Consider the following 19,646-nt stretch of genomic DNA (forward strand, 5'->3'; position numbering starts at 1 on the left):
TATATTAATACAACATTACAACAAATAAGGTAAAAACTTAAAACAAAGACTTCATTTTTCTATCAAAGATACCTAGTCTATAGGTTGAATTAAACATCTCAACAAGAAGGCGAGATTGCATCACTACAAATAGAATAACGGGAATACTAGCCAAACCAATAATAGGAATGACGATCTGGTATTTTCCACGTAACATAAGTAAAAGAGCAGTAGAAAAGGCTATCATCATAGATGCAATAGAGAAGAAGAGAGCGAAAAGGCCTATAATCATCTTTCTAGGCAAGGATCTAAGAAAGTCTTTTTCTGCATAATGTGATGTAAGGATTCCTAAAAACATTAATACTGAAGTCGTGGAAGAAAATAGTGATAGAGAATCAGCTACTATAAAGAGTGTAAAAAGTTTGTCATGCACGAGGATTGGCATGCCTGTATCTTGATTGTTACCACCAGGAATGGTAAATGCTGCCGCGAACATAATGGTAATGATGAGAGCCCCGACCACTGTACAAGAAGTTGCTGTGTCCTTCATCCATCTTTCTCCCTCTTTTCTCATTTCTTGGTGGTCTTTCGTAAACAATTGTTCGGGAGTCAAACCATCTTTGTTTAAAGTTTCCTTATAAGAGGGAGGGCATATGCGTTCCACCTCCTGCATGCATTTATTAAATAAAAATATGAGGAAAAAATGGCAACTAGAATATTGCAAAAGAATTAGCCATCATCATTAAACAAACTGAGACTATCATCAATCTTTTGGCTTTTTGAATAAGAAATTTTGTTGTTTTGATTTTTATACAATCATATTTTTAATTTAGGGTATTTTTGTAAAAAAATATTATTTTATAACTTATTTTATAAAAATGGCATTCATTTAAAACATGAAAGTTTAAAGAATTGTAAAAATAGTTGTATACATGTCAGTTTCTTTTTTCAAATTTGTATTTTATTTCTTCAGTTTAATCTGTTTATTAAATTTCCGTATTGAAATTTTGACAGCAAGAATTTTAGCTTTCTTATAATAAAGACCTGCTTAGTAGCAATCTTGTGACACCAACAAACATGGAATGCAAAAACAAAGTTATTCTATATATAATAAATATAATACTTGCGGAGTGGTTGAAGTTTATAATTAAGATTATTCCATAGTAGAGTTCTTAAAATCATAAGTACCACTGTTTTGAAGTTAAGTGATACAGATTTTTCCACCCCACATTCCCTTATACATTAATGTAGGGGAATAAAAATTAATATTAGAAATAAATTTGGTAAGAGCTGCAGATTTTAAGACATATAAAAGTAAAGCAAATGGGCTCAAGGTCATGAGTTCTTGCCTAAAAAATTGAAAGGTTTTTTATACAGACATTACATGGTACTATTGTTGTTCTCCTTTCTCTATTTGAAAATCTATCTCTAGATTAGTTTAAAGAATGTATGGTCGAGAGCAAAATAATAAAGTAGCAGAGAGAGATGGATGGAGCTGACCTGAAACCATTGAACTTCTCTTTGCATTTGCAAAGCTGCTCCTCTTATATGATCGATTGCAGTATTTTCTATTACCTTCCCTGCCATATGCAATATTATATTGTCGGATTCATCTATCAAATTTAGTACAACATTCTTTTGTTTTAAGCTGTATATAAGGCTAAAGATCCTATGTTGACGATGTAGGACGACCCAATGGAACATGCCCCTCCACAAAATTTCTGGATTTGCTTTGACTATATGACAAACAAATTCAAAGTTCCCTCTCTTGATAGCACCGACCACTGCTTTCATAATAATTTTCAGATCATATCGATTTCTTTGGCTTTCTTGACACATAAGGATCAGAAGTCGTCGGAATTGAGCTCGTACCAACTTCGTTTCATATAAACGCTTGAATCCTGTATAATTAATTTGGCAATTACGAAACATTAATGCATGCTGGCCGGTTAATTTATAAGTTGGATGAAACAATAAATGATCAAGAATAACAATTTGTTATAAAAAATTATTCAAAAAAGTAAATGGATGCAATTAAAATTATACCCAAGAGGTTCAAGAGACGTGAAACTAGTTTGCGCCATAGATCAGCTCGCAGTACTGCAAATTAAGTAAAACCAAAACTTGTTCATCTTTATTAATGCCGACAGAAAAACAAAGCCGCCAAAACTTTGATAATTAGCATTAATTAATGTAAGGAGTCAAAAAATTCGAGGGAAAGATATTAAGTTTAGGCATGCATTAACGCACATACGTACCTGATTCGATATTTTTTTCTTGATCGGCAGCACGATCTAAATCTGCTTCTGAAATGTCATGTATACCTTCCCCAACCAAAAAACAAAAAAGGCAAATAAAAGCCAATTGCAAGTAATAATATGGCAGTACGTACAATTTTTAATCTATATCTTGAAGGAGCATGAAATTAAATTCAAGCAACATGCATGTACAGTACTATTAAGACTATGATTTCCTCTTATATTCTTAAATACTTAAAAAATATTTTCATTATAAAGGTAAAAATAATAATATAAAATAATAAGTTGTATGAATTAGTTATTTGACTTAATACGAGTTGTATTTTTTGTGAGGCTTTTAAAAAGTATATATGTTTGGATTGTGAAGTGTTTTGAAATGTTAATGTTTGGAGGCCGGAGAAGTTTTTTGAGTTTTTAAGAAAGCTTGTCTTGATTTTTGTGTTTTTTGTTTTAAATCACGAAAAGAATGTTAATGATTAGATGTAAATTATTTAATAATAATGATACACTTATAATTATTTTATAGAAAATGCTATTCCTCCAGAAGATTTTTACCGAAAATTTCTACCGAAATTATATTTTATATTTTTTTTATTTTTTTATTTTTGCTTAATGATTAAGGAATGTTTTTAAATGAATTTATGATTTTTTTATATTTTTTAAAAATATTTAAAGTGTTTAAAAAAATGATTGAAAAAAAAGCAAAAAAAAAAAAAAACATTTGCCTTTTGGTAGAAGATTTCGGTGGAAATCTTCTGTGAGTGTAGCAGTTCTCTTATTTTATAATATTTTTACAACTTTGTTATAATAGGACGGCAGTTATGTCAAAATCTGAAATTTAAATATGTTTAGTATAATTATAAAAGATGTATAAAAGTAAGATTATTTTTTAGAAATTTCATTTTTACGTAAAAAGACCTCAATTAATGGAAAAGCTGCAAAGAGATAAAACAAAAGAGTGGTACTAACAGTGATTGTAGATCCATTGTTTCCAAAACACCATCCCATAATTTCCACTCAGCTCGAATGCGTCAGTCGAATTATAAGCTAATACCTCCAAAGGGTAGACATGTGGTGATTGATGGTCCTTGGCAAAAGCCAAACTAGGACAACGCTTCATTAATTTCAAAGCCATATCTGTCATACGTAAGTGCATATATCCAATTAAGTAATCCAGTCACCAGAAATTACAGCCAATGAATGGTTAGAAGAGAATACATGAGTAATAATTTGTTACCTAAATCTCCGTAATAAATACAACGGTTAAGAAGTGAAGCACCATGGCAGCCTTCTTCTGCCTCCAAATCTTCCAACGGAGTTTGAGAATAGAGATAGCGAGCCAATTCTCTATGATCAAAGGCCATAGCCAGAGAAACTGGAAGTTCTTTTCGATAATCCCTAATGCTGACCAACCTCTTGTTCTTTATAATCAGACACTCTGCCATCCTCCGATTCCCAATAATAGTTGTCGAATGTAGAGCTGTAAAGCCCAATTCATTTTGCATTTCCAAATCATTTTCCGAAATCATATTGACCAACTCCTCCACTATATGTTCCTGTTCAGCATTAACAGCAGCGTGAAGAACTGTCCCACCCGTATTCATTATTCTTGCTGTCAACGCAGCTGGGTGGTCCTTCATGAGGAGTTCTCTTGTAGCGTTCCAATTACCACTTTGCACAGCCTTGAGTAAGGCCGCATAATCATCCTCCATCTCAGGCCCTGCCATACAGAAAAAATAGTGTTTCTTTACACTTTTGTTAATGTGTGGTCTACTTTTTACAAAAGGATTATGCGTGACTTATCTATTCAAAGTTGTATTAATCATTTCTCAAATTTTATAGTGTCACTTCTTTTCATGAACTAGGATTTAATCGATTTTTGTCGTCTCAATTAAATAGCCCAAATAATTAGAAACCAGCAAAGCCCATATGTTTATTTATGTTCTGTGAAGATGCATGAACCCAACGAACTGAGTGTTCGATGTGGGCTTTGTTCCAGCCATTCTCGTACAACATACCACTCACAAATATATAAAATCTTTAATCAAATCCCTATTGATTTATAACGTATAATGCTCGAGTAAAAATCACAGATTACCCCTGAAATTGACACATTTTGCAAAATGGCAATATAGTTAATCACCAACCAACTTATCACTTCACCTCCAAATCATACAAGTAATTTAACCCCTTGTTTAAATCCTATATAATATTGTTGACTTCGAGATAATTGATAATCATATAAGTAATATTGTTAACAAATCTTTATTTATTATTATTATTATTTTTTTGTAGTTGATTCTTTCTATTTGTAAGCTAATGTGAATGACACACCATCCACATTATTGACATGACAAGTTTTGAGAGAGAGAGAGAGAGACCTGGGCTGTTTGAACTTGAAAAGTTTCCTTTATCAATTATCGAATTATCATCTTCAATCTGTATTATCGTATTCTGTCCATTATCTAAGATGTTTGATGAGTTAGAACGATCTTGGTTGTCTGAAGAATTTCCACTCTCATGTCTCTGATTAGCTCCAGTCCCTAGTGACAGTTCAAGAGATAAAATGTTTGTTTCCATGTTGCCTTCAAGTTATGAAGTACATATATTAATAGAAACTTGGAATAGAAAAAGACACCAATAATGTGTGATATATCTCATTTTTTGAAATCAAGAATTTAATATTGTTATTTCTCTAGAATACATTTCCAGGCTTGACTTTGAAAAATGATTTTTAAAATTATATGGTGGCGAGAGAATACTTTCAAACGATAAATGCATGTCAATATATTGTATATCAAAGAGAGGGATGTTACCATATTAGACCCAATGTCCAATGGTCTCAGCAATAATTAACGTAGATTTCACAAATTATGTTCTTTTTCAAATTAATTTAGGTGTCAGATTATGTAGAGGAATTCTAAGGATCTCAATAGATAATAGCTAGCTACCATTGTTTATATATATAAAGACAAGGATCGTTCAAAACACAATGAAGAGTATATCACTATCTCATATCCCTGAGATCATTTGATGATAATAAAATCATCGATGAAGAGTAGTGAGGCTGCTATATATATATTAATTAATCTTCTTGTCTAAATAAACATATATAATTAATTATTTATGATGCACCAACTTGATTGATCATTTCTTGGAGTCCAACGACATTACATTAGATGTCCATGTCGCGCCGGCTCTGCTCTAATCATTTACACATCATTGCGCCTTTAAATTGTGTCATAAAAAATTTCAAATTATGACATTCCACCCACCGGGATATTTTTTCTAGGGAGCAATTGATTTAACAATCAAATTTTACAATTATCAATAAAAAAATCAATTGTTTTTAATTATTTTTCTTTTAATTTCTTGACTTTTCCTAAATTATAATAACTTTTCATTTAAAGACTCAGGAATTCAAAAAATTAAAAATACTATTTGATTGATAATTTTTAAATAGAACAATGTATAGAAGAAAAACTTACAAAAAATTTATTTATACACATATCAATTATTGATATGAATAAAATTATTAAATTTAAAATTTAATTTTTTAAAAAAACTGACAAAATAAATCTTAAATGTAAAATTATAAATATGTGTAGCATTACTTTTTTAAATATAATTATCAAAGGGCGTTGTTAACCACGCACCGAAATATTTCTAAACGTAAAAATCAAGAATGTAAGGTCACCCAGAAATGTTTTAAGGTTGAAATTTATAATGAAATTAAAGATGATTTTTTTAGCAACTTTAGCTCTTAAAAATTACTCACAGATAATTGTTGGCAAGCCGGAGTGAAAATGACACCAACAAAGTGAGTATCATGACAGATCAATACCAATCCCATTTTTACCAACGAGAAGTGTACAATCATAAAATGTTTTTCATAAAAACATATATATATATAATATATAATACATATATATATATAATGATATTAATGTAACTTATGTTATAACTAGTAAATTTGATAGTGTCACTTCTTTTAATGGATTAGGCTTTAGTCGAATGTTTGTCAGTCTAAAATAGCCCAATTAATTAGACACAGGCAAAGCCCGGCCATAAGTTTATTTATGTTCTATATATGAAGATGCAACACAACGAACTGAGTGCTCCGATTGGGCTTTGTTCCGGCCATTCTCGTATAACTTAATAAAGTTACCACTCACAAATTTTCAAGCCCAATAAAATGTTTAATCAATCCCTGTTGATTTTTAACGTATCATAATTATTTTGGAAAAAAATCACATATTACCCTTAAAATTGTCACTTATTTTGCAAAATGGCAATAAAGTTAATCACCAACTAACTTATCACTTCACCTCCAAATTATATAAGTAATTTAACCCTTTGTTTAAATTCTATATAATATTGTTGACTTCGAAATAATTGATTATTAAAAAATAAGTAATGTACTCATGGTATGATATTCTAAAAGATTAGATCTTAATGGGAGAAGGCAAATTGCGAAAAGGAGACGTTTGAGAGATAAAGTTGGATTAGTAATTTGATGGTCACCTTGTAAAATGAGTACTGGTAGTTTGAGGAGATGATCAAAGTGTAATTTCTCTATTATTTCATTTTACTATCATTTTCTATGTTCAACTTATTTGTGTACTGTGCTTAATTGGTCGATATCCAAATGTGCTTTCCAACAAATATGATCGAGATCCGTCCATGAGTTAAGTGAAAAGAATGTTAAACCTAGTCTCCAAATTCTTTATCTTTATCTATTTATTTATTTTGTGGTTGATTCTTTTTATTTATAAGCTAGTGTGGAGTATACATTATTCATGTAATTGAAGTGACAAAATTTAATTTTCAATATTTAAATCTAAAATTTTATTACAGATTAAATCATATCATGTCTAAAATAGCCCGCCTAAAATAAATCATTTGTACTTCTTGTCATGGTGATTTGAATTTCAATTCTCAAGTTTAAATGACAAGAGGTACTACAACTAAGTTACAAGAGCTTTAGATCATTTCTCATGAGAAATTCTCAGTTTTCTTGCAATTATAAACCAATTTTTTTCTTCCAATAATGTTCCCACACAAAGAGAGAGAGAGAGAGAGAGAGAGAGAGAGACCTGATTTGTGTGCACTTGAAGAGTTTCCACTCTCAACTTTCTGATTAGCTCCAGTCCCTGTTGGCATGTCCTGTCCACTATCTAAGGTATCTGATGAGCAAGAGTGTCCTTGCTCAACCGTGTTGTACAAAACCAGCCGCATTTCCATGAACATTTCAGCCAATGTTTCCCAAGCAATTTTGGCAGAACTAATTTTACTGATTCGAGAAAGTATGTCCATACCACACGAACTTTGGATTGCATGTAATGCTGCAGCATTCATCTTTTTCCAAGTCTTGAATTCAACCACATCATCATCTGGTTTGGGAGGTTTCGAGCATGTTTCAACAATGTCCCAAAGACCTTGAGCCAACAGATTATTTTTCATCTTGACGCTCCAATCCGCATAATTATCGTTTGTAAGAAGTTCAAGTGAAAAAGTGTTTGTCTCCATGTTGCCTGTCGAGTTAAGATTCATGAAGTACATATATTAGTTGAAACTCGTAATAGAAAGAGATACTAATAATGTGATATAATATCTCAGGAATACATTTTGGATCTTAACTTTGAAAAATGGTTTTTAATTTCTTCTACTAAGTGCATGTTAGGGATTGGGTTAACATGTTTTGGATTGCGTAGTAGAAATTTTAATTGCAGAGCTTAACTAAAATCCTTATTAGTGAAAATGAAGTTGTTTACTTTTTGGCAGCAAACATGATGTATCTAAAGTTTTTTTTTTAAAATTAGTTGAGTCGATTTTTAAAATTATGTGCTGGTCAGAGAATACTTCTAAGCGATGTATGCACGTCAATATATTGTATGTCAAAGAGGGGGTGTTACCGTATAATACGGTCCGTATTGGACCCAATGCCCAATGGTACTCAGCAATAATTGACGTAGATTTCACACATTATATATGTTATTTTCCAAATCAATTTAGGTTTCAGATTTTGTACAGGAATTCTAAAGATCTCAATTTATATATATATATATATATATATATATATATTGTATTTGTATTTGTGTGTGTTGCTTTGAATGGTTGTTAGGTGGTAACGGCAGGCTACTCAGCAGTAAAAAGAGTTTGAAATCTTCAACCGCTGCTTCTAACGATTTCACATGGAATTCTTCAAAAAAGAACAATTTCATTCGGAAAAGCCTCGTGCAAAAACACAAGTTTATGTGATATAATTTGATTTGAAATATAAATTTTAAATTTTAAATTTTATTAATCAAATCTTAAGATTTATATAATGTTATGGTGTTCTCTATAGAATAGAATAAACATTATCTAGTTCAATTGTAGATTTCTTCTATTGGCGGACATCACCATCCCGGATAATAAAATAAACATTATCCCATCAATCAACGTGATCGCTGATAATAAAATCGATGAAGAATAGTATTACTATTAATCTTCAGGTCTAAATATATATATATATATATAATTGTGTAAATATAATATTTTTAGTTATTAAATAAAAAAATACAATCCGGGCCCCCTTGGTAGTAACATCCTACTTGAAAATCTCAGATCGGTCTTGAACTGAATAATTTTGAAATTATTTTTATCGAGTGTTGCTATGAATAATTTAGGTGGCAAAGCCAGGCTTCTGATTAGCAGTACAATAAGTATGAAATCTTTTAAGGCTCCGTTGGTGGATATAAAAACACTCACAATCCATCTCATCTCATCATAATTTTTTAAAATTTTAATACAAAATATAATAAACAATTCAACTATTTTAAATCTCAAAATTATAATAATATTAAAAAAATATATTCTAAAAATATTTTATTCAACTTATCTTAATCATCTTATTTTATCTCATTTCAACTCACTATCCAAATCGTACTTAGTGAAGCTCAATAGAAAAATTTAGGAGAGGTTTGGATTCAAAACATACCTCAACTTATCTCATCTCATCATTATAATTTTTTCAAATTTTTACAAAAAATATAATAAACAATTTAACTTTTTCAAATTCCAAAACAACTTTTTTAAATTTCTACATAAAATATAATAAATAATTCAATTTTTATTATACTATTTATAAATCATCTCAACTCATCTATGAATCCAAACCTCTCAGATAAAAATTAAAAGTTAAATAAAATATTATTAAATATTATTTTTTAATATTATTATTATTTTAAATTTTAAAAAATTAAATTATTTATTATATTTTGTGTAAAAATTCTAAAAAATTGTAATAATTAAATAAATGAATTGAAATGAAATTAAAGATGCTTTTTTCTAGAGTAAAATCAAGAATTTTAACAGTTTTAGCTCTTAAAAATTACTCTCAGATAAATATTGTAGGCAAGCCAGAGTGAAAATGATATCAACAAAGTAAGCAGAAGACCAATCCCATTTTTACGAATGGGAAGTGCTAAAATTAAAAATAAATTTTATTAAAAAATAAATTTACAAATTGATATAATTTTATATAATATATTAGATTTACTTAAATTTATTATCTACCGTATCTTATTAAATTACGTCTATTTATTAATTTACATTTTTACAATTTTATTTTTACCGCATTTCTATAATGAAAAGCACAAAGCATTTGGTAAGATCTACTCCTCAAATAATAGAGCAAGGGACTCCAAGTGTCGTGCATCTAACGAACCATGAGTGGCTCACATATATGTGACCAAGGCTTTAGACACAAAGATGACACGTGAAATTCATAATTTTTCAAAATTTTCACAGTTTTATTTTTAAATATTACTCAAATATAAGATATTTTTTAATTTTTAATTTTCAACTTTTTTATCGAATCATATTATCAAATCAATATTCAAACACAAAAACTAATAAAAATTTTATAAATAAAAATCAATACAATTTTTCTAACTTTAAAATAAAAATACTATTAAAAAATTATATTCAAATAATTTTTAAATTTATAATATTTTTATTTAATTTTTTCTCTATATTTTTTAAAATCCAATCAACATCTTTAACTTAAAACATTTTACTATTTTATGCACAAAGTTATGAGATATCTACATATAGATAGTGAGAATACCCGATAAGTGTTGAGAAAGTTTATGAATAATTATGAGTAGAGATTAATGAGTGGATTTGTAGATTCTATTGAGAATATTTTGAGTTGTTTAGATGTATAAAATATGTTGACTTTTGAATAGGTAGTTGAAAAATATATGAGTCCCATCAATAATTAATTTTTTTTAATGATAAATAAATGATTATTTTTTTTATATATAATAGTAATTTTTTTTTTTCTTTCCATACTTTCCAACATATAACTGTTTATTTATATATAATAGTGATAAATATTATAAGGTTTTTTTTTCCTTTCCTCACTCTCTCTCTCTCTCTCTCTTCTCTGGCCCAATTCCTTCAGCCCAATTCTCCTTCAGCCCAACCCGGCACTGCCGCGCGCCGCCTAGCCTCACCGCCACCATCGACGACTCCCTTCACACCAGCGACCAAGCCAGCCGCCATCGATCTCTCCCATGCGCAGCTCTCTCTCTCCCCTACGGTAACCCAACTGAAATGGATTTCACTTATTTCTCTCCACTTGTGCTGCCATATGTGGCCACCCAGCCTCACTGCCACCACTGGTGACTTCCCCTCACGTCAGTGACCAAGCCAGCCACCACCAATCTCCCACACGCTCAGCTCTCTCTCCCCTACGGTAACCCAACCGAAATAGGTTTCACCCATTTCTCTCCACTTGCACCGTCGTACGTGGCCACCCAAGCTACCGCACCTCCACCACCTCACACCTAAGTACGTAGTAGAACTTATTATTTAATCTATAAGTTATAAGATGACCTTGTTTGGATTTAGATATGAGCTGAGATGGTTTTAGATAAGTTGAATAAAATATTATTAGAAAATAATTTTTAATATTATTATTATTTTGAGATTTGAAAAAATTGAATTATTTATTATATTTTGTATGAGAATTTAAAAAAATTTATGTAATGATGAGATGAAATTAGTTGAAGTGAGTTTTGAATTCAAACCGAACTAATGCTACAATGATGCATGCATGCGAGAATCTGATTCATGTAAAAAATAAGAGGAAAAAAAAAAAAAAACGAAGTAGATCTTACTCACAAGGACGGATGAGGGGCAGCTACAAATTCAGCTGCTTGTAAATCCCAGTGTAAAAGTAGTAATTACCTGTGGTCCGTGGAAGACGAACTAATTAGATTGATGGTTATATATATGTGTATATATATATATACACACACACCAATGGCGCTCACGGAACCGAAGAACATATATGCAAGGTCTGTCATTATAAATTGAATATTAATTAAGAGCAATTTGGGTATTATATAGTACTCTATATTTACGCACATGCACAGAAGTTTTTGCACCAAGTTGGTGAGAAAAATAAGATAGAAACTAACCAGTAATATGTATATATATAATTAGAGATATATGATAGATACTTATTATATATAAGAAAATGTTTAATTGAATATATGAGTTTGGCCCAGCCCCTCGATCTTACCGCTCATGTATTTTTATTTTAATTTTTGAATTTAAGTAATTTGAAATCATGAAATGCTGCTTAAAATATGAAATTATTTAATCTTATCACATAATGGACGAAGAGTAGTACTGTTAGTAATTAACTTATTTTTAATCCTAAGGTCAGTCTATATATAATTGACTATATATTATATTATTAATTATTAAATAAAAATAAATAAAAAGGAGGGGAGGTGGAGGCGGAGGCGGAGGCCCATGATGGCCACCCTGGGCCCCTTGGTAGCAGTATCTCCCTACTTGAAAATGTCAGATCTGGGTCTTAAACTGAATAACTTTGTATGTTGCTTTGAATAATTTAGGTCGTAAAGTCACTAAAGATTCGTTTGGATTAGTGAGTTTTTTTTTTTTCTTTTTCTTTTTTTTTATCTCATCTCATATTATTATTATAATTTTTTAAAATTTTTACATAAAATATAATAAATAATTTAAAATTTCAACTCAAATTTTTAAAATTTTAAAATAATAATAATATTAAAACATAATATTCTAATAACATTTTATAAAACTTTCAATTTTTATCTAAAATTATCTGATTTTATTACATATGACTATCCCAACCAGCCTGACTAGCAGTACAAAAAGTTTGAAATCTTAATAGAAAAACCGAAAAGTGAATAAATCTATTAATTGAACTATTTTCTTTCAAAAACTTAGTTTTTAATAATTTTATGTGGGTCGTGTCATCTGCTTGTCGAGTGATTGTAGACCAGTTGGGTGTGTTATCACTTTTGTTTTTTTTTAGTAAAAGGCAAGTGGTCTTAATAATTATTAGAGAAATATTTTAGTTATAAAATCTTTTAATAAAAATAAATTTATAATTTGATATAGTATATTAAATTATAAAATAAATTTTATTATAAAGTTGATTGAATGCATTTCTCTATTAAACTTGCCTAGTGGTCATATAAATAAACATTAACTTTTGCACCGATGGAATCAATAATAAATGAATAATTATACAAACAACACATTTTACAATATATGATTTAACATAAGAATATTTTTATAAAATAATATTATTGTTATAAGGTAATTTACAAAAATACCCCTCCTATTAAAAAATATTGTTTCATAAAATGTTGTAAAAATTAAAAGTTGTGTTTATTGGACTCCACCGACATTACTGTTATAAGATAGTAAATATTATTGAATTTATTTATTTTTTAAAATATTTAAACATGTTGAAAGATATGTAAAAGAAAAAAAACTGCAATTGCAGTAGTGATAGATTGGAAGCATCGGTTGAATTCCATCTTAATTCACTCTCATAATATATAGAAAAACTGTCTAAAAGGATAATGAACTGATTTAGGCATCGATGGCGTGTCATCAATCCCAAGCCCTCACGTTCCTTGCATTGCAAGAAAATCAAATCCGATAATTAGTATGATACACATTGTTAACAATAGGGTTGTAAGACTATTAGTCGAGATCAAAAAAATCGATCGGACTGAATGTGTATATATTTATATTTTAAATATTTTTTTATATAAAATATATTATGTTATATAGTAGTTGATTAAATTAATTGTATAATTTTCATTCAATGGATTATTATTGATTATATTATTCAATAAAATTATTTAATATTCATTAACTATATAAAATATATCAAAGAGATCACTTAATTATTTACATTAATTTTTCTATAATAAAAAATAAAATAAAAAAAGAGAGAGAGAAAATGTTCATAAAGCTAGCTAACCACAGATCGGACAGATTACACCCAAGTTAAGAATTCTATTGCACTCTATGTTAGACGGACCCAACTTGATGAATTATATGTTTGGACTCCACCGTTAGAGCATTGGTATTGATTTCATCAAAAGTCTAGCTAAATGTAAAATATAATGAATTTCATAAAAAAAGAGCTGCATTGGATTAGCCAAAGAGATAAATGTGAAACTTTGAGCTACAATAAATGTATAGGTTTCTTCAAATTTAAAGAGCTACTGTTCACTTATCAAATCTATTTTTTATTCATTTTTAATCTCCAATAGTCCTTTTTATTCACGTTTAATCTCTAACTGTCTTGTAATAATAATGTAAGTGTTAGAAATACTAGATCAAAGTACACAGCGGAAGTGATATTACCTCACAGGAAATATCTAGGATCTAGTGTGGTTGTTCCACATATTCTTCGTCGTCGTTCATTTGGAATCTCCTGTATCGATGGTGGAGTGTGCTACGTGGCAATACCAGAACAACACCCACATATTCCACAGCCTAAATATCGGGACTAGAGAGAACCATTTGAGAGAGATATTTCTTGTTTGTGATGCTTGTCCTTATCCAAAGGGGAGAGAGGCTATGTAAATAAGCCCTCTAAGTGTAACCCCCGGCTGACCCTTAATGGCCAGTCATCAAGTCTAAACCACTTCATAACCACCAAGAGAAGGTGAAGGGATGCCCACTATGGGTGTCCCTTTCTTACAGTAAGAATCAAATTAAATTATTAATTAATATATGATTAGTGTAATTATAAAATATGAAAAAAAATAAAAGATTATTATTAAAAAAATAATATTATATTATTATTTTGATGAATTCAATAGTTAATTCAATATGGAGTTATGGATAAGGAAGTTTTAGATATATGAAAAATATATACTTTTCATTAAAATTTAAAAATAAATTTGATAAATCCAATACCAATGCTCATAAATGTCCATGATAAAGACGTCATTGCATGTCTTCAAATTGCGTCATCAAATCATGACGTATACTGCTTAGAGTTTTTGTGTATAAGATACATTTAAAATAAAAATACTATTAAAAATTTATATTTAAATAATTTTTAATTTGATAATATTTTTATTTTATTATTTCCGAAAATTCAATAAGGATCTTAACTTAAATTATTTTATTATTATTTACAAACTTCTTAAATATTCAAGTGTCCAAATCAATCTTAACAAAATAAGAAAGAAAGAGAACAGAGGGAGAGCAGAGACGAATACAGTTCCTTCTTCTTTTTCCCTTGTTCCCATTCTATCTGCGTTCTTCCTGAAATGTATGTGTTTTAATTCGGTTCTAAAGCAACAATTAATAGGCCGATGATAATTACGTGTACCGCGTCCATGCATGCATGCATCTTCAGCATATAAAGATGGAAACTAATTTATATAAATGGTGGTGCAAAAACGAATTACTTACCAGCTAGCCTAGCTAGAGGGATGGATAGGACGCTGTCTTTCAAAACTGCTGCCTCTAAAATATTCCACACTGCAGTAGTGGACGCCTTGCCGGTGAAGGATCAATTAACAAAGATGGTCATTGGTCACATACCCACCGCAATTTATGGTTATCATGAACAAGCTGCCTGTCATTTTATAAAGACCAACTTCCCTGTTACTCTATCGTTTTTTCCTTGCATTAAAATATTCAATATTTGATTTAATAAATAAAGTTTGGAGCGTGTGTATGATGGTCATGGGTAGATATCAGACAGCTTCAACCATGCGCTGGCCGGGGAAGTCGCCTACCTTGTTTTATTTTTTCAATATGCATTTACACTATACTAAAAGTTAAAATTTTGTGTTGGTACAACAGAAAATAAAGAAAATTTATAATCAAAATAGATTTTTTGTTTATATTAAAAAATATTCTCTAGATTTTTTTTATATTAATTAGTCACAATTATAACTTGATTCAATTAAATAAAATAAAATCTATTTTTATACAAAAAAAATATATATATCCATCGAGATGAAGAACGAGTTGGTCCCGAAAAGGAATAAATTTTTTTATTTTTAATTCTTTTTATATATTTTTTAAAAAATAATTCATAATATTATTAAAAAACACTTTTATAATTACTAATAATTTTCTTTTACATCTGGACAAATTCTCGAGAAACTTTATCGGGTGATTTAGTTTTTTTATTATTTTTTTAATATTTATAAACATTTTTTTAAAAAATATCACATTATTAAAAAATATTTCTTTAATCAATAAATTAAAAAACAAATTGGGACCCAACATTCGGTAGATGTAACATTTTTGTTTAAAAATGAATAATGATAGTCCACCATTTCGTGTACAATCTCTTCAAAACTTAACTATAATAATAAAAAATGAAACAATATTATAAAAAATTATTTTATAATTCTGATATGTATTTTTTATTTGTGAGTTGTAAACTGACAGTAAATAATTATCTAATTTGTATATTTGTCTTATATTATCTTATTTAATTATTATAATTTTTAAAAATTTTAAATTATAGACTATTGTTTGGTAGTGTTGGCTTCCGTGCATTGGACTTCTTTTTATTTTTTTAAGGGAGGGGCGGCGAGTTGTTCGGCTTTCTGTAAATATAATGTAACTGATAATTAATATATAGCAGTAATTACGTGCTTATATTTTATTAAAAAAATACTTTAATGTCAGAGGGATTTAATTTTATAATTTAATATAAAATTTTAAATTATAAAATTACTTGTATTATTATTATATATCATAAAAGATTATTTTAGTTTGTAAATTTAATTTTATAGATTATTTCATAGTAACACTTCTTATTTTACTAACTACATTAGAAAAAATAAAACGAAAAAAACTTATTTTTATGGGACTATTTTACCGAATAGTTTATTTACGGTTATTAGTTATCTTGGTATGTAATTATCCGTGTTTTTTTTCAATGAAAGGGTCGGAATTAGGAACCCTTGCCGTTTTCTAAAGCCATTCAGAAAGCTCCATTTTTTATAGGTTATTAAGAAGCATTTGAGCAAATACATTACAGAAGTTGGGCTAATTTTATTTTTATTCCACTTCCTAAGACAATGACACTGTGAGTCACCTCACTTAACCCAAAATGTGCTAAACTAACATCTGGCAAAAATCTTGCACTGTATCTCAAAGTTTTAAAATTGATTCACATGTTTACTAAATAATGTCAGCTAGCATCACTTAGAGCATTAGTATTGGTTTCATCAAAATAATGTCAGCTAGCATCACTTGTAGCATCACTCTTTTAAATATTATTATCAAAGGGCATTGTTAACCACGCATCGAAATATTTCTAAAAGTCAACCATAAATGTTTTACGGTTAAAATTTATAATGAAATTATTTTCTAGAGTAAAATCTAGTTAGAATGTAATAAAGAATTTAGCAGTTTTAGCTCTTAAAAATTACTCACTGATAATAGTTGGCAAGTCGGAGTCGACTCGACACCAAAAAAGTGAGTTTCATGACAGAATGCCAATCTCATTTTTAGAGAAGTGTACATTCATAATTTTCTTTTTCTTTTATAATAATAAATTTACAATTTAATATAATTTCATACACTACGTTATATTTATTTTATAATAAAAACAACTTTATAATTTAATATATTATAAAAAAATTTTGTAAATAAAACATTTGTACAATGAAAAGCAGTAAGCATGGAGTAAGATCTACTCTTCAAATAATAGAGTAAGGGAGTCCAAGTGTCGTGCATGGAAGGAACCATGAGAGGTTCACATATATGTGTGATTGAGGTTTGGAGAGTAAGATGAAATGAAAATTTTGTGAATAATAATAAGATAGTTTGAATTAAGTATTTGTTAGGATTTGGGAAAAGATGAAGAAAAAGTTATATAAAAAATATTATAAAGTTAAAATATTTTAAGAATATAGTTTTATAATATTATTTTTATTTGTGAATTTGAAAAAGTTGAAATTATTTTTTATTTGAAAAAATTGTAATAATTAATTTTAAAATTTTGTATTTTAAGTATGTTTGGGAATAAGATGAGACGATATGAAATGAGATCAGATAAAAATTTTATATTTCATCTGAGGCCCCAAACAAGCTTTCTCACAAGATGAAACATGAAATTCTCAAAACTTTTCTTAATTTTATTTTTAAATATTACTTAAATATAAAACATTTTTCAATTTCAAATGATCTTTAACTTTTTCATCTAATCATTACCTAATCATTATCTAGACAAAAAAATCAATAAAAGTTTTACAAATTTCGTAATAAAACACAAAAATAATACAACTTTTTCTAACTTTAAAACAAAAATACTATTAAAAAATTATATTCAAATAATTTTTAAATTGATAATATTTTTCTTTAGTTTTTTTTCTATCATTTCTTAAAACTCAATAAAAATCTTAACTTAAACTATTTTATTATTATTTACTATTATTTTTTTCCTGAGTTCCCATTCTATCTGCGTTCATCCTGAATGTATGTGCTTTAATTGGGTTCTAAGGCAACAATTAATATGCCGTTAATAATTAGGTGTACCGCGTCCATGCATGCATCTTCAGCAAATAATGATGGAAACTAATTATTTATAAATAGTGGTGCAAAAACGAATTACTTACCAGCTAGCCTAGCTAGAGGGATGGACAGGACGTTGTGCTGCCGGTGAAGGACGGTCATTGGTCACATACCCACCGCAATTTAAATTGGTACCATGAACAAGCTGCCTGTCATTTTATAAAGACCAACTTCGCTGTTACTCTGTCGTTTTTTTCCTTGCTTTTAATTTCCGAACAACTAGTTGTCCAGCTGGCAGCGCGTAATAAAGTTGTGATATGATCTATACACACAGTAATAAAGTTGTGAGTGGTGTCATTTATGGAAAATGCTACTATCTTCTAATTATTTTTTCCTTGTTTTTATTCCGCGTTTATAGAGCCATTAAAACATTCAGTTTTTAATAAAAGAAAATACTAGTATGATTCTTCTTATTTTGATTATTTATGTGTTTAAGATTTTTTATATAATGATTAAGAACGCGATTTATAATAGATTGATATGTATTTTTTATTTTTTAAAAATATTTAAATATGTTAAAAAATATATAAAAATAAAAAATATAATAAAATGAAAATGAAGATTTGTTCTAGCGAGCCCACCCAAGCACGTCGTCTCTATGATTTCTTAGTTCGTTGTGATTTCTTCCCTGTGATTTCTTGGTTTTGTGTGAAATCTCATCCTCTTATGTGATTTCTTTCCACTGATTTTTTAGTTTTTTATTTGAATGTCTCAACGAGAGCCCTTACTCTTGACAGAGTGCACAAATAATGACCACACGCACCTACTTGTCATGCATGACATGACCCAAGAGAGCCATGCCCCATTAAAGACAAGGGAGCAAACGTTCCTGAAATAATAGATGAGGGAGCCACCTCCGTAGAGGTATAAAAGTTGAATTCCATGTTAATTGACTCTCATACTCTCTTTATACATGGAAAAACTATCTAAAAGGATAACGAGCTGATTTAGGCATCAAAGATGTTTCATCAATCCCAAATCCTCGTGTTCCTTGCATTGCAAAAAACCAAACCTGATAATCAATATGATACACGTCGTTAAAAATAGGATTGTAAGATTATTGAAAAAGTCTAATAGTAATCGATTATGTAGACTAATATGTATATTCATTCAATATAATTAGTCAAAAAATAGATTTTTATTGAAAACAACGTTAATTTAAATTTAAAATATAAAGGCAATAACATTAATATGCAGATTGACACGTAAATTTATTTGTACATAACAAAACTCAAGATTATTACTCTGGACTAGAAAAATCGATCAGACTGATTTTGTATATATTTATATTTTAAATATTTTTTATATATAATATAATATTTTATATAATAGTTATATAAATTAATTATATAATTTTCATTCAAGAAATTATTATTGATTATATTATATAATTAAATTATTTAATATTTATTAATTATATATAAAATATTAAAAGATCATTTAATTTTTTATTTAATTAATTTTTAATATTAATTTTTCTATAAAATAAAAGAGAGAAAATGTTCA

The 19,646-nt window shown here is 28.5% G+C and overlaps 1 protein-coding gene across 1 annotated transcript; it reads right to left on the minus strand.

The window, feature by feature from the left end:
* LOC108996225 lies at positions 1-18,214 on the minus strand. The gene is made up of 9 exons (XM_018971996.2): positions 18,185-18,214; positions 7,334-7,771; positions 4,619-4,822; positions 3,475-3,957; positions 3,207-3,374; positions 2,238-2,303; positions 2,026-2,079; positions 1,480-1,880; positions 1-646 (listed from the first exon to the last, which is right to left on the minus strand). The coding sequence occupies exons 2-9, from the start codon at positions 7,764-7,766 to the stop codon at positions 38-40; spliced, it is 2,418 nt and encodes an 805-aa protein (XP_018827541.2). The 5' UTR covers positions 7,767-7,771; positions 18,185-18,214; the 3' UTR covers positions 1-37.
* Between the last annotated feature and the right edge of the window lie 1,432 nt (positions 18,215-19,646).

The sequence above is a fragment of the Juglans regia genome, chromosome 5, assembly GCF_001411555.2.
Source record: "Juglans regia cultivar Chandler chromosome 5, Walnut 2.0, whole genome shotgun sequence".
Lineage (NCBI taxonomy): Eukaryota > Viridiplantae > Streptophyta > Magnoliopsida > Fagales > Juglandaceae > Juglans > Juglans regia.

Bases quoted from the DNA above. Each gene is read 5' to 3' on its own strand.
- LOC108996225 (XM_018971996.2), bottom strand. From the start codon at position 7,766: ATGGAGACAAACACTTTTTCACTTGAACTTCTTACAAACGATAATTAT. The intron at 4,823-7,333 runs GTCTCTCTCTCT...CATAACTTGAAG, and splicing joins TTCAAGTGCACACAAATCAG to GCAACATGGAAACAAACATT. The intron at 2,304-3,206 runs GTTAGTACCACT...TGGTTGGGGAAG, and splicing joins ACAATGGATCTACAATCACT to GTATACATGACATTTCAGAA.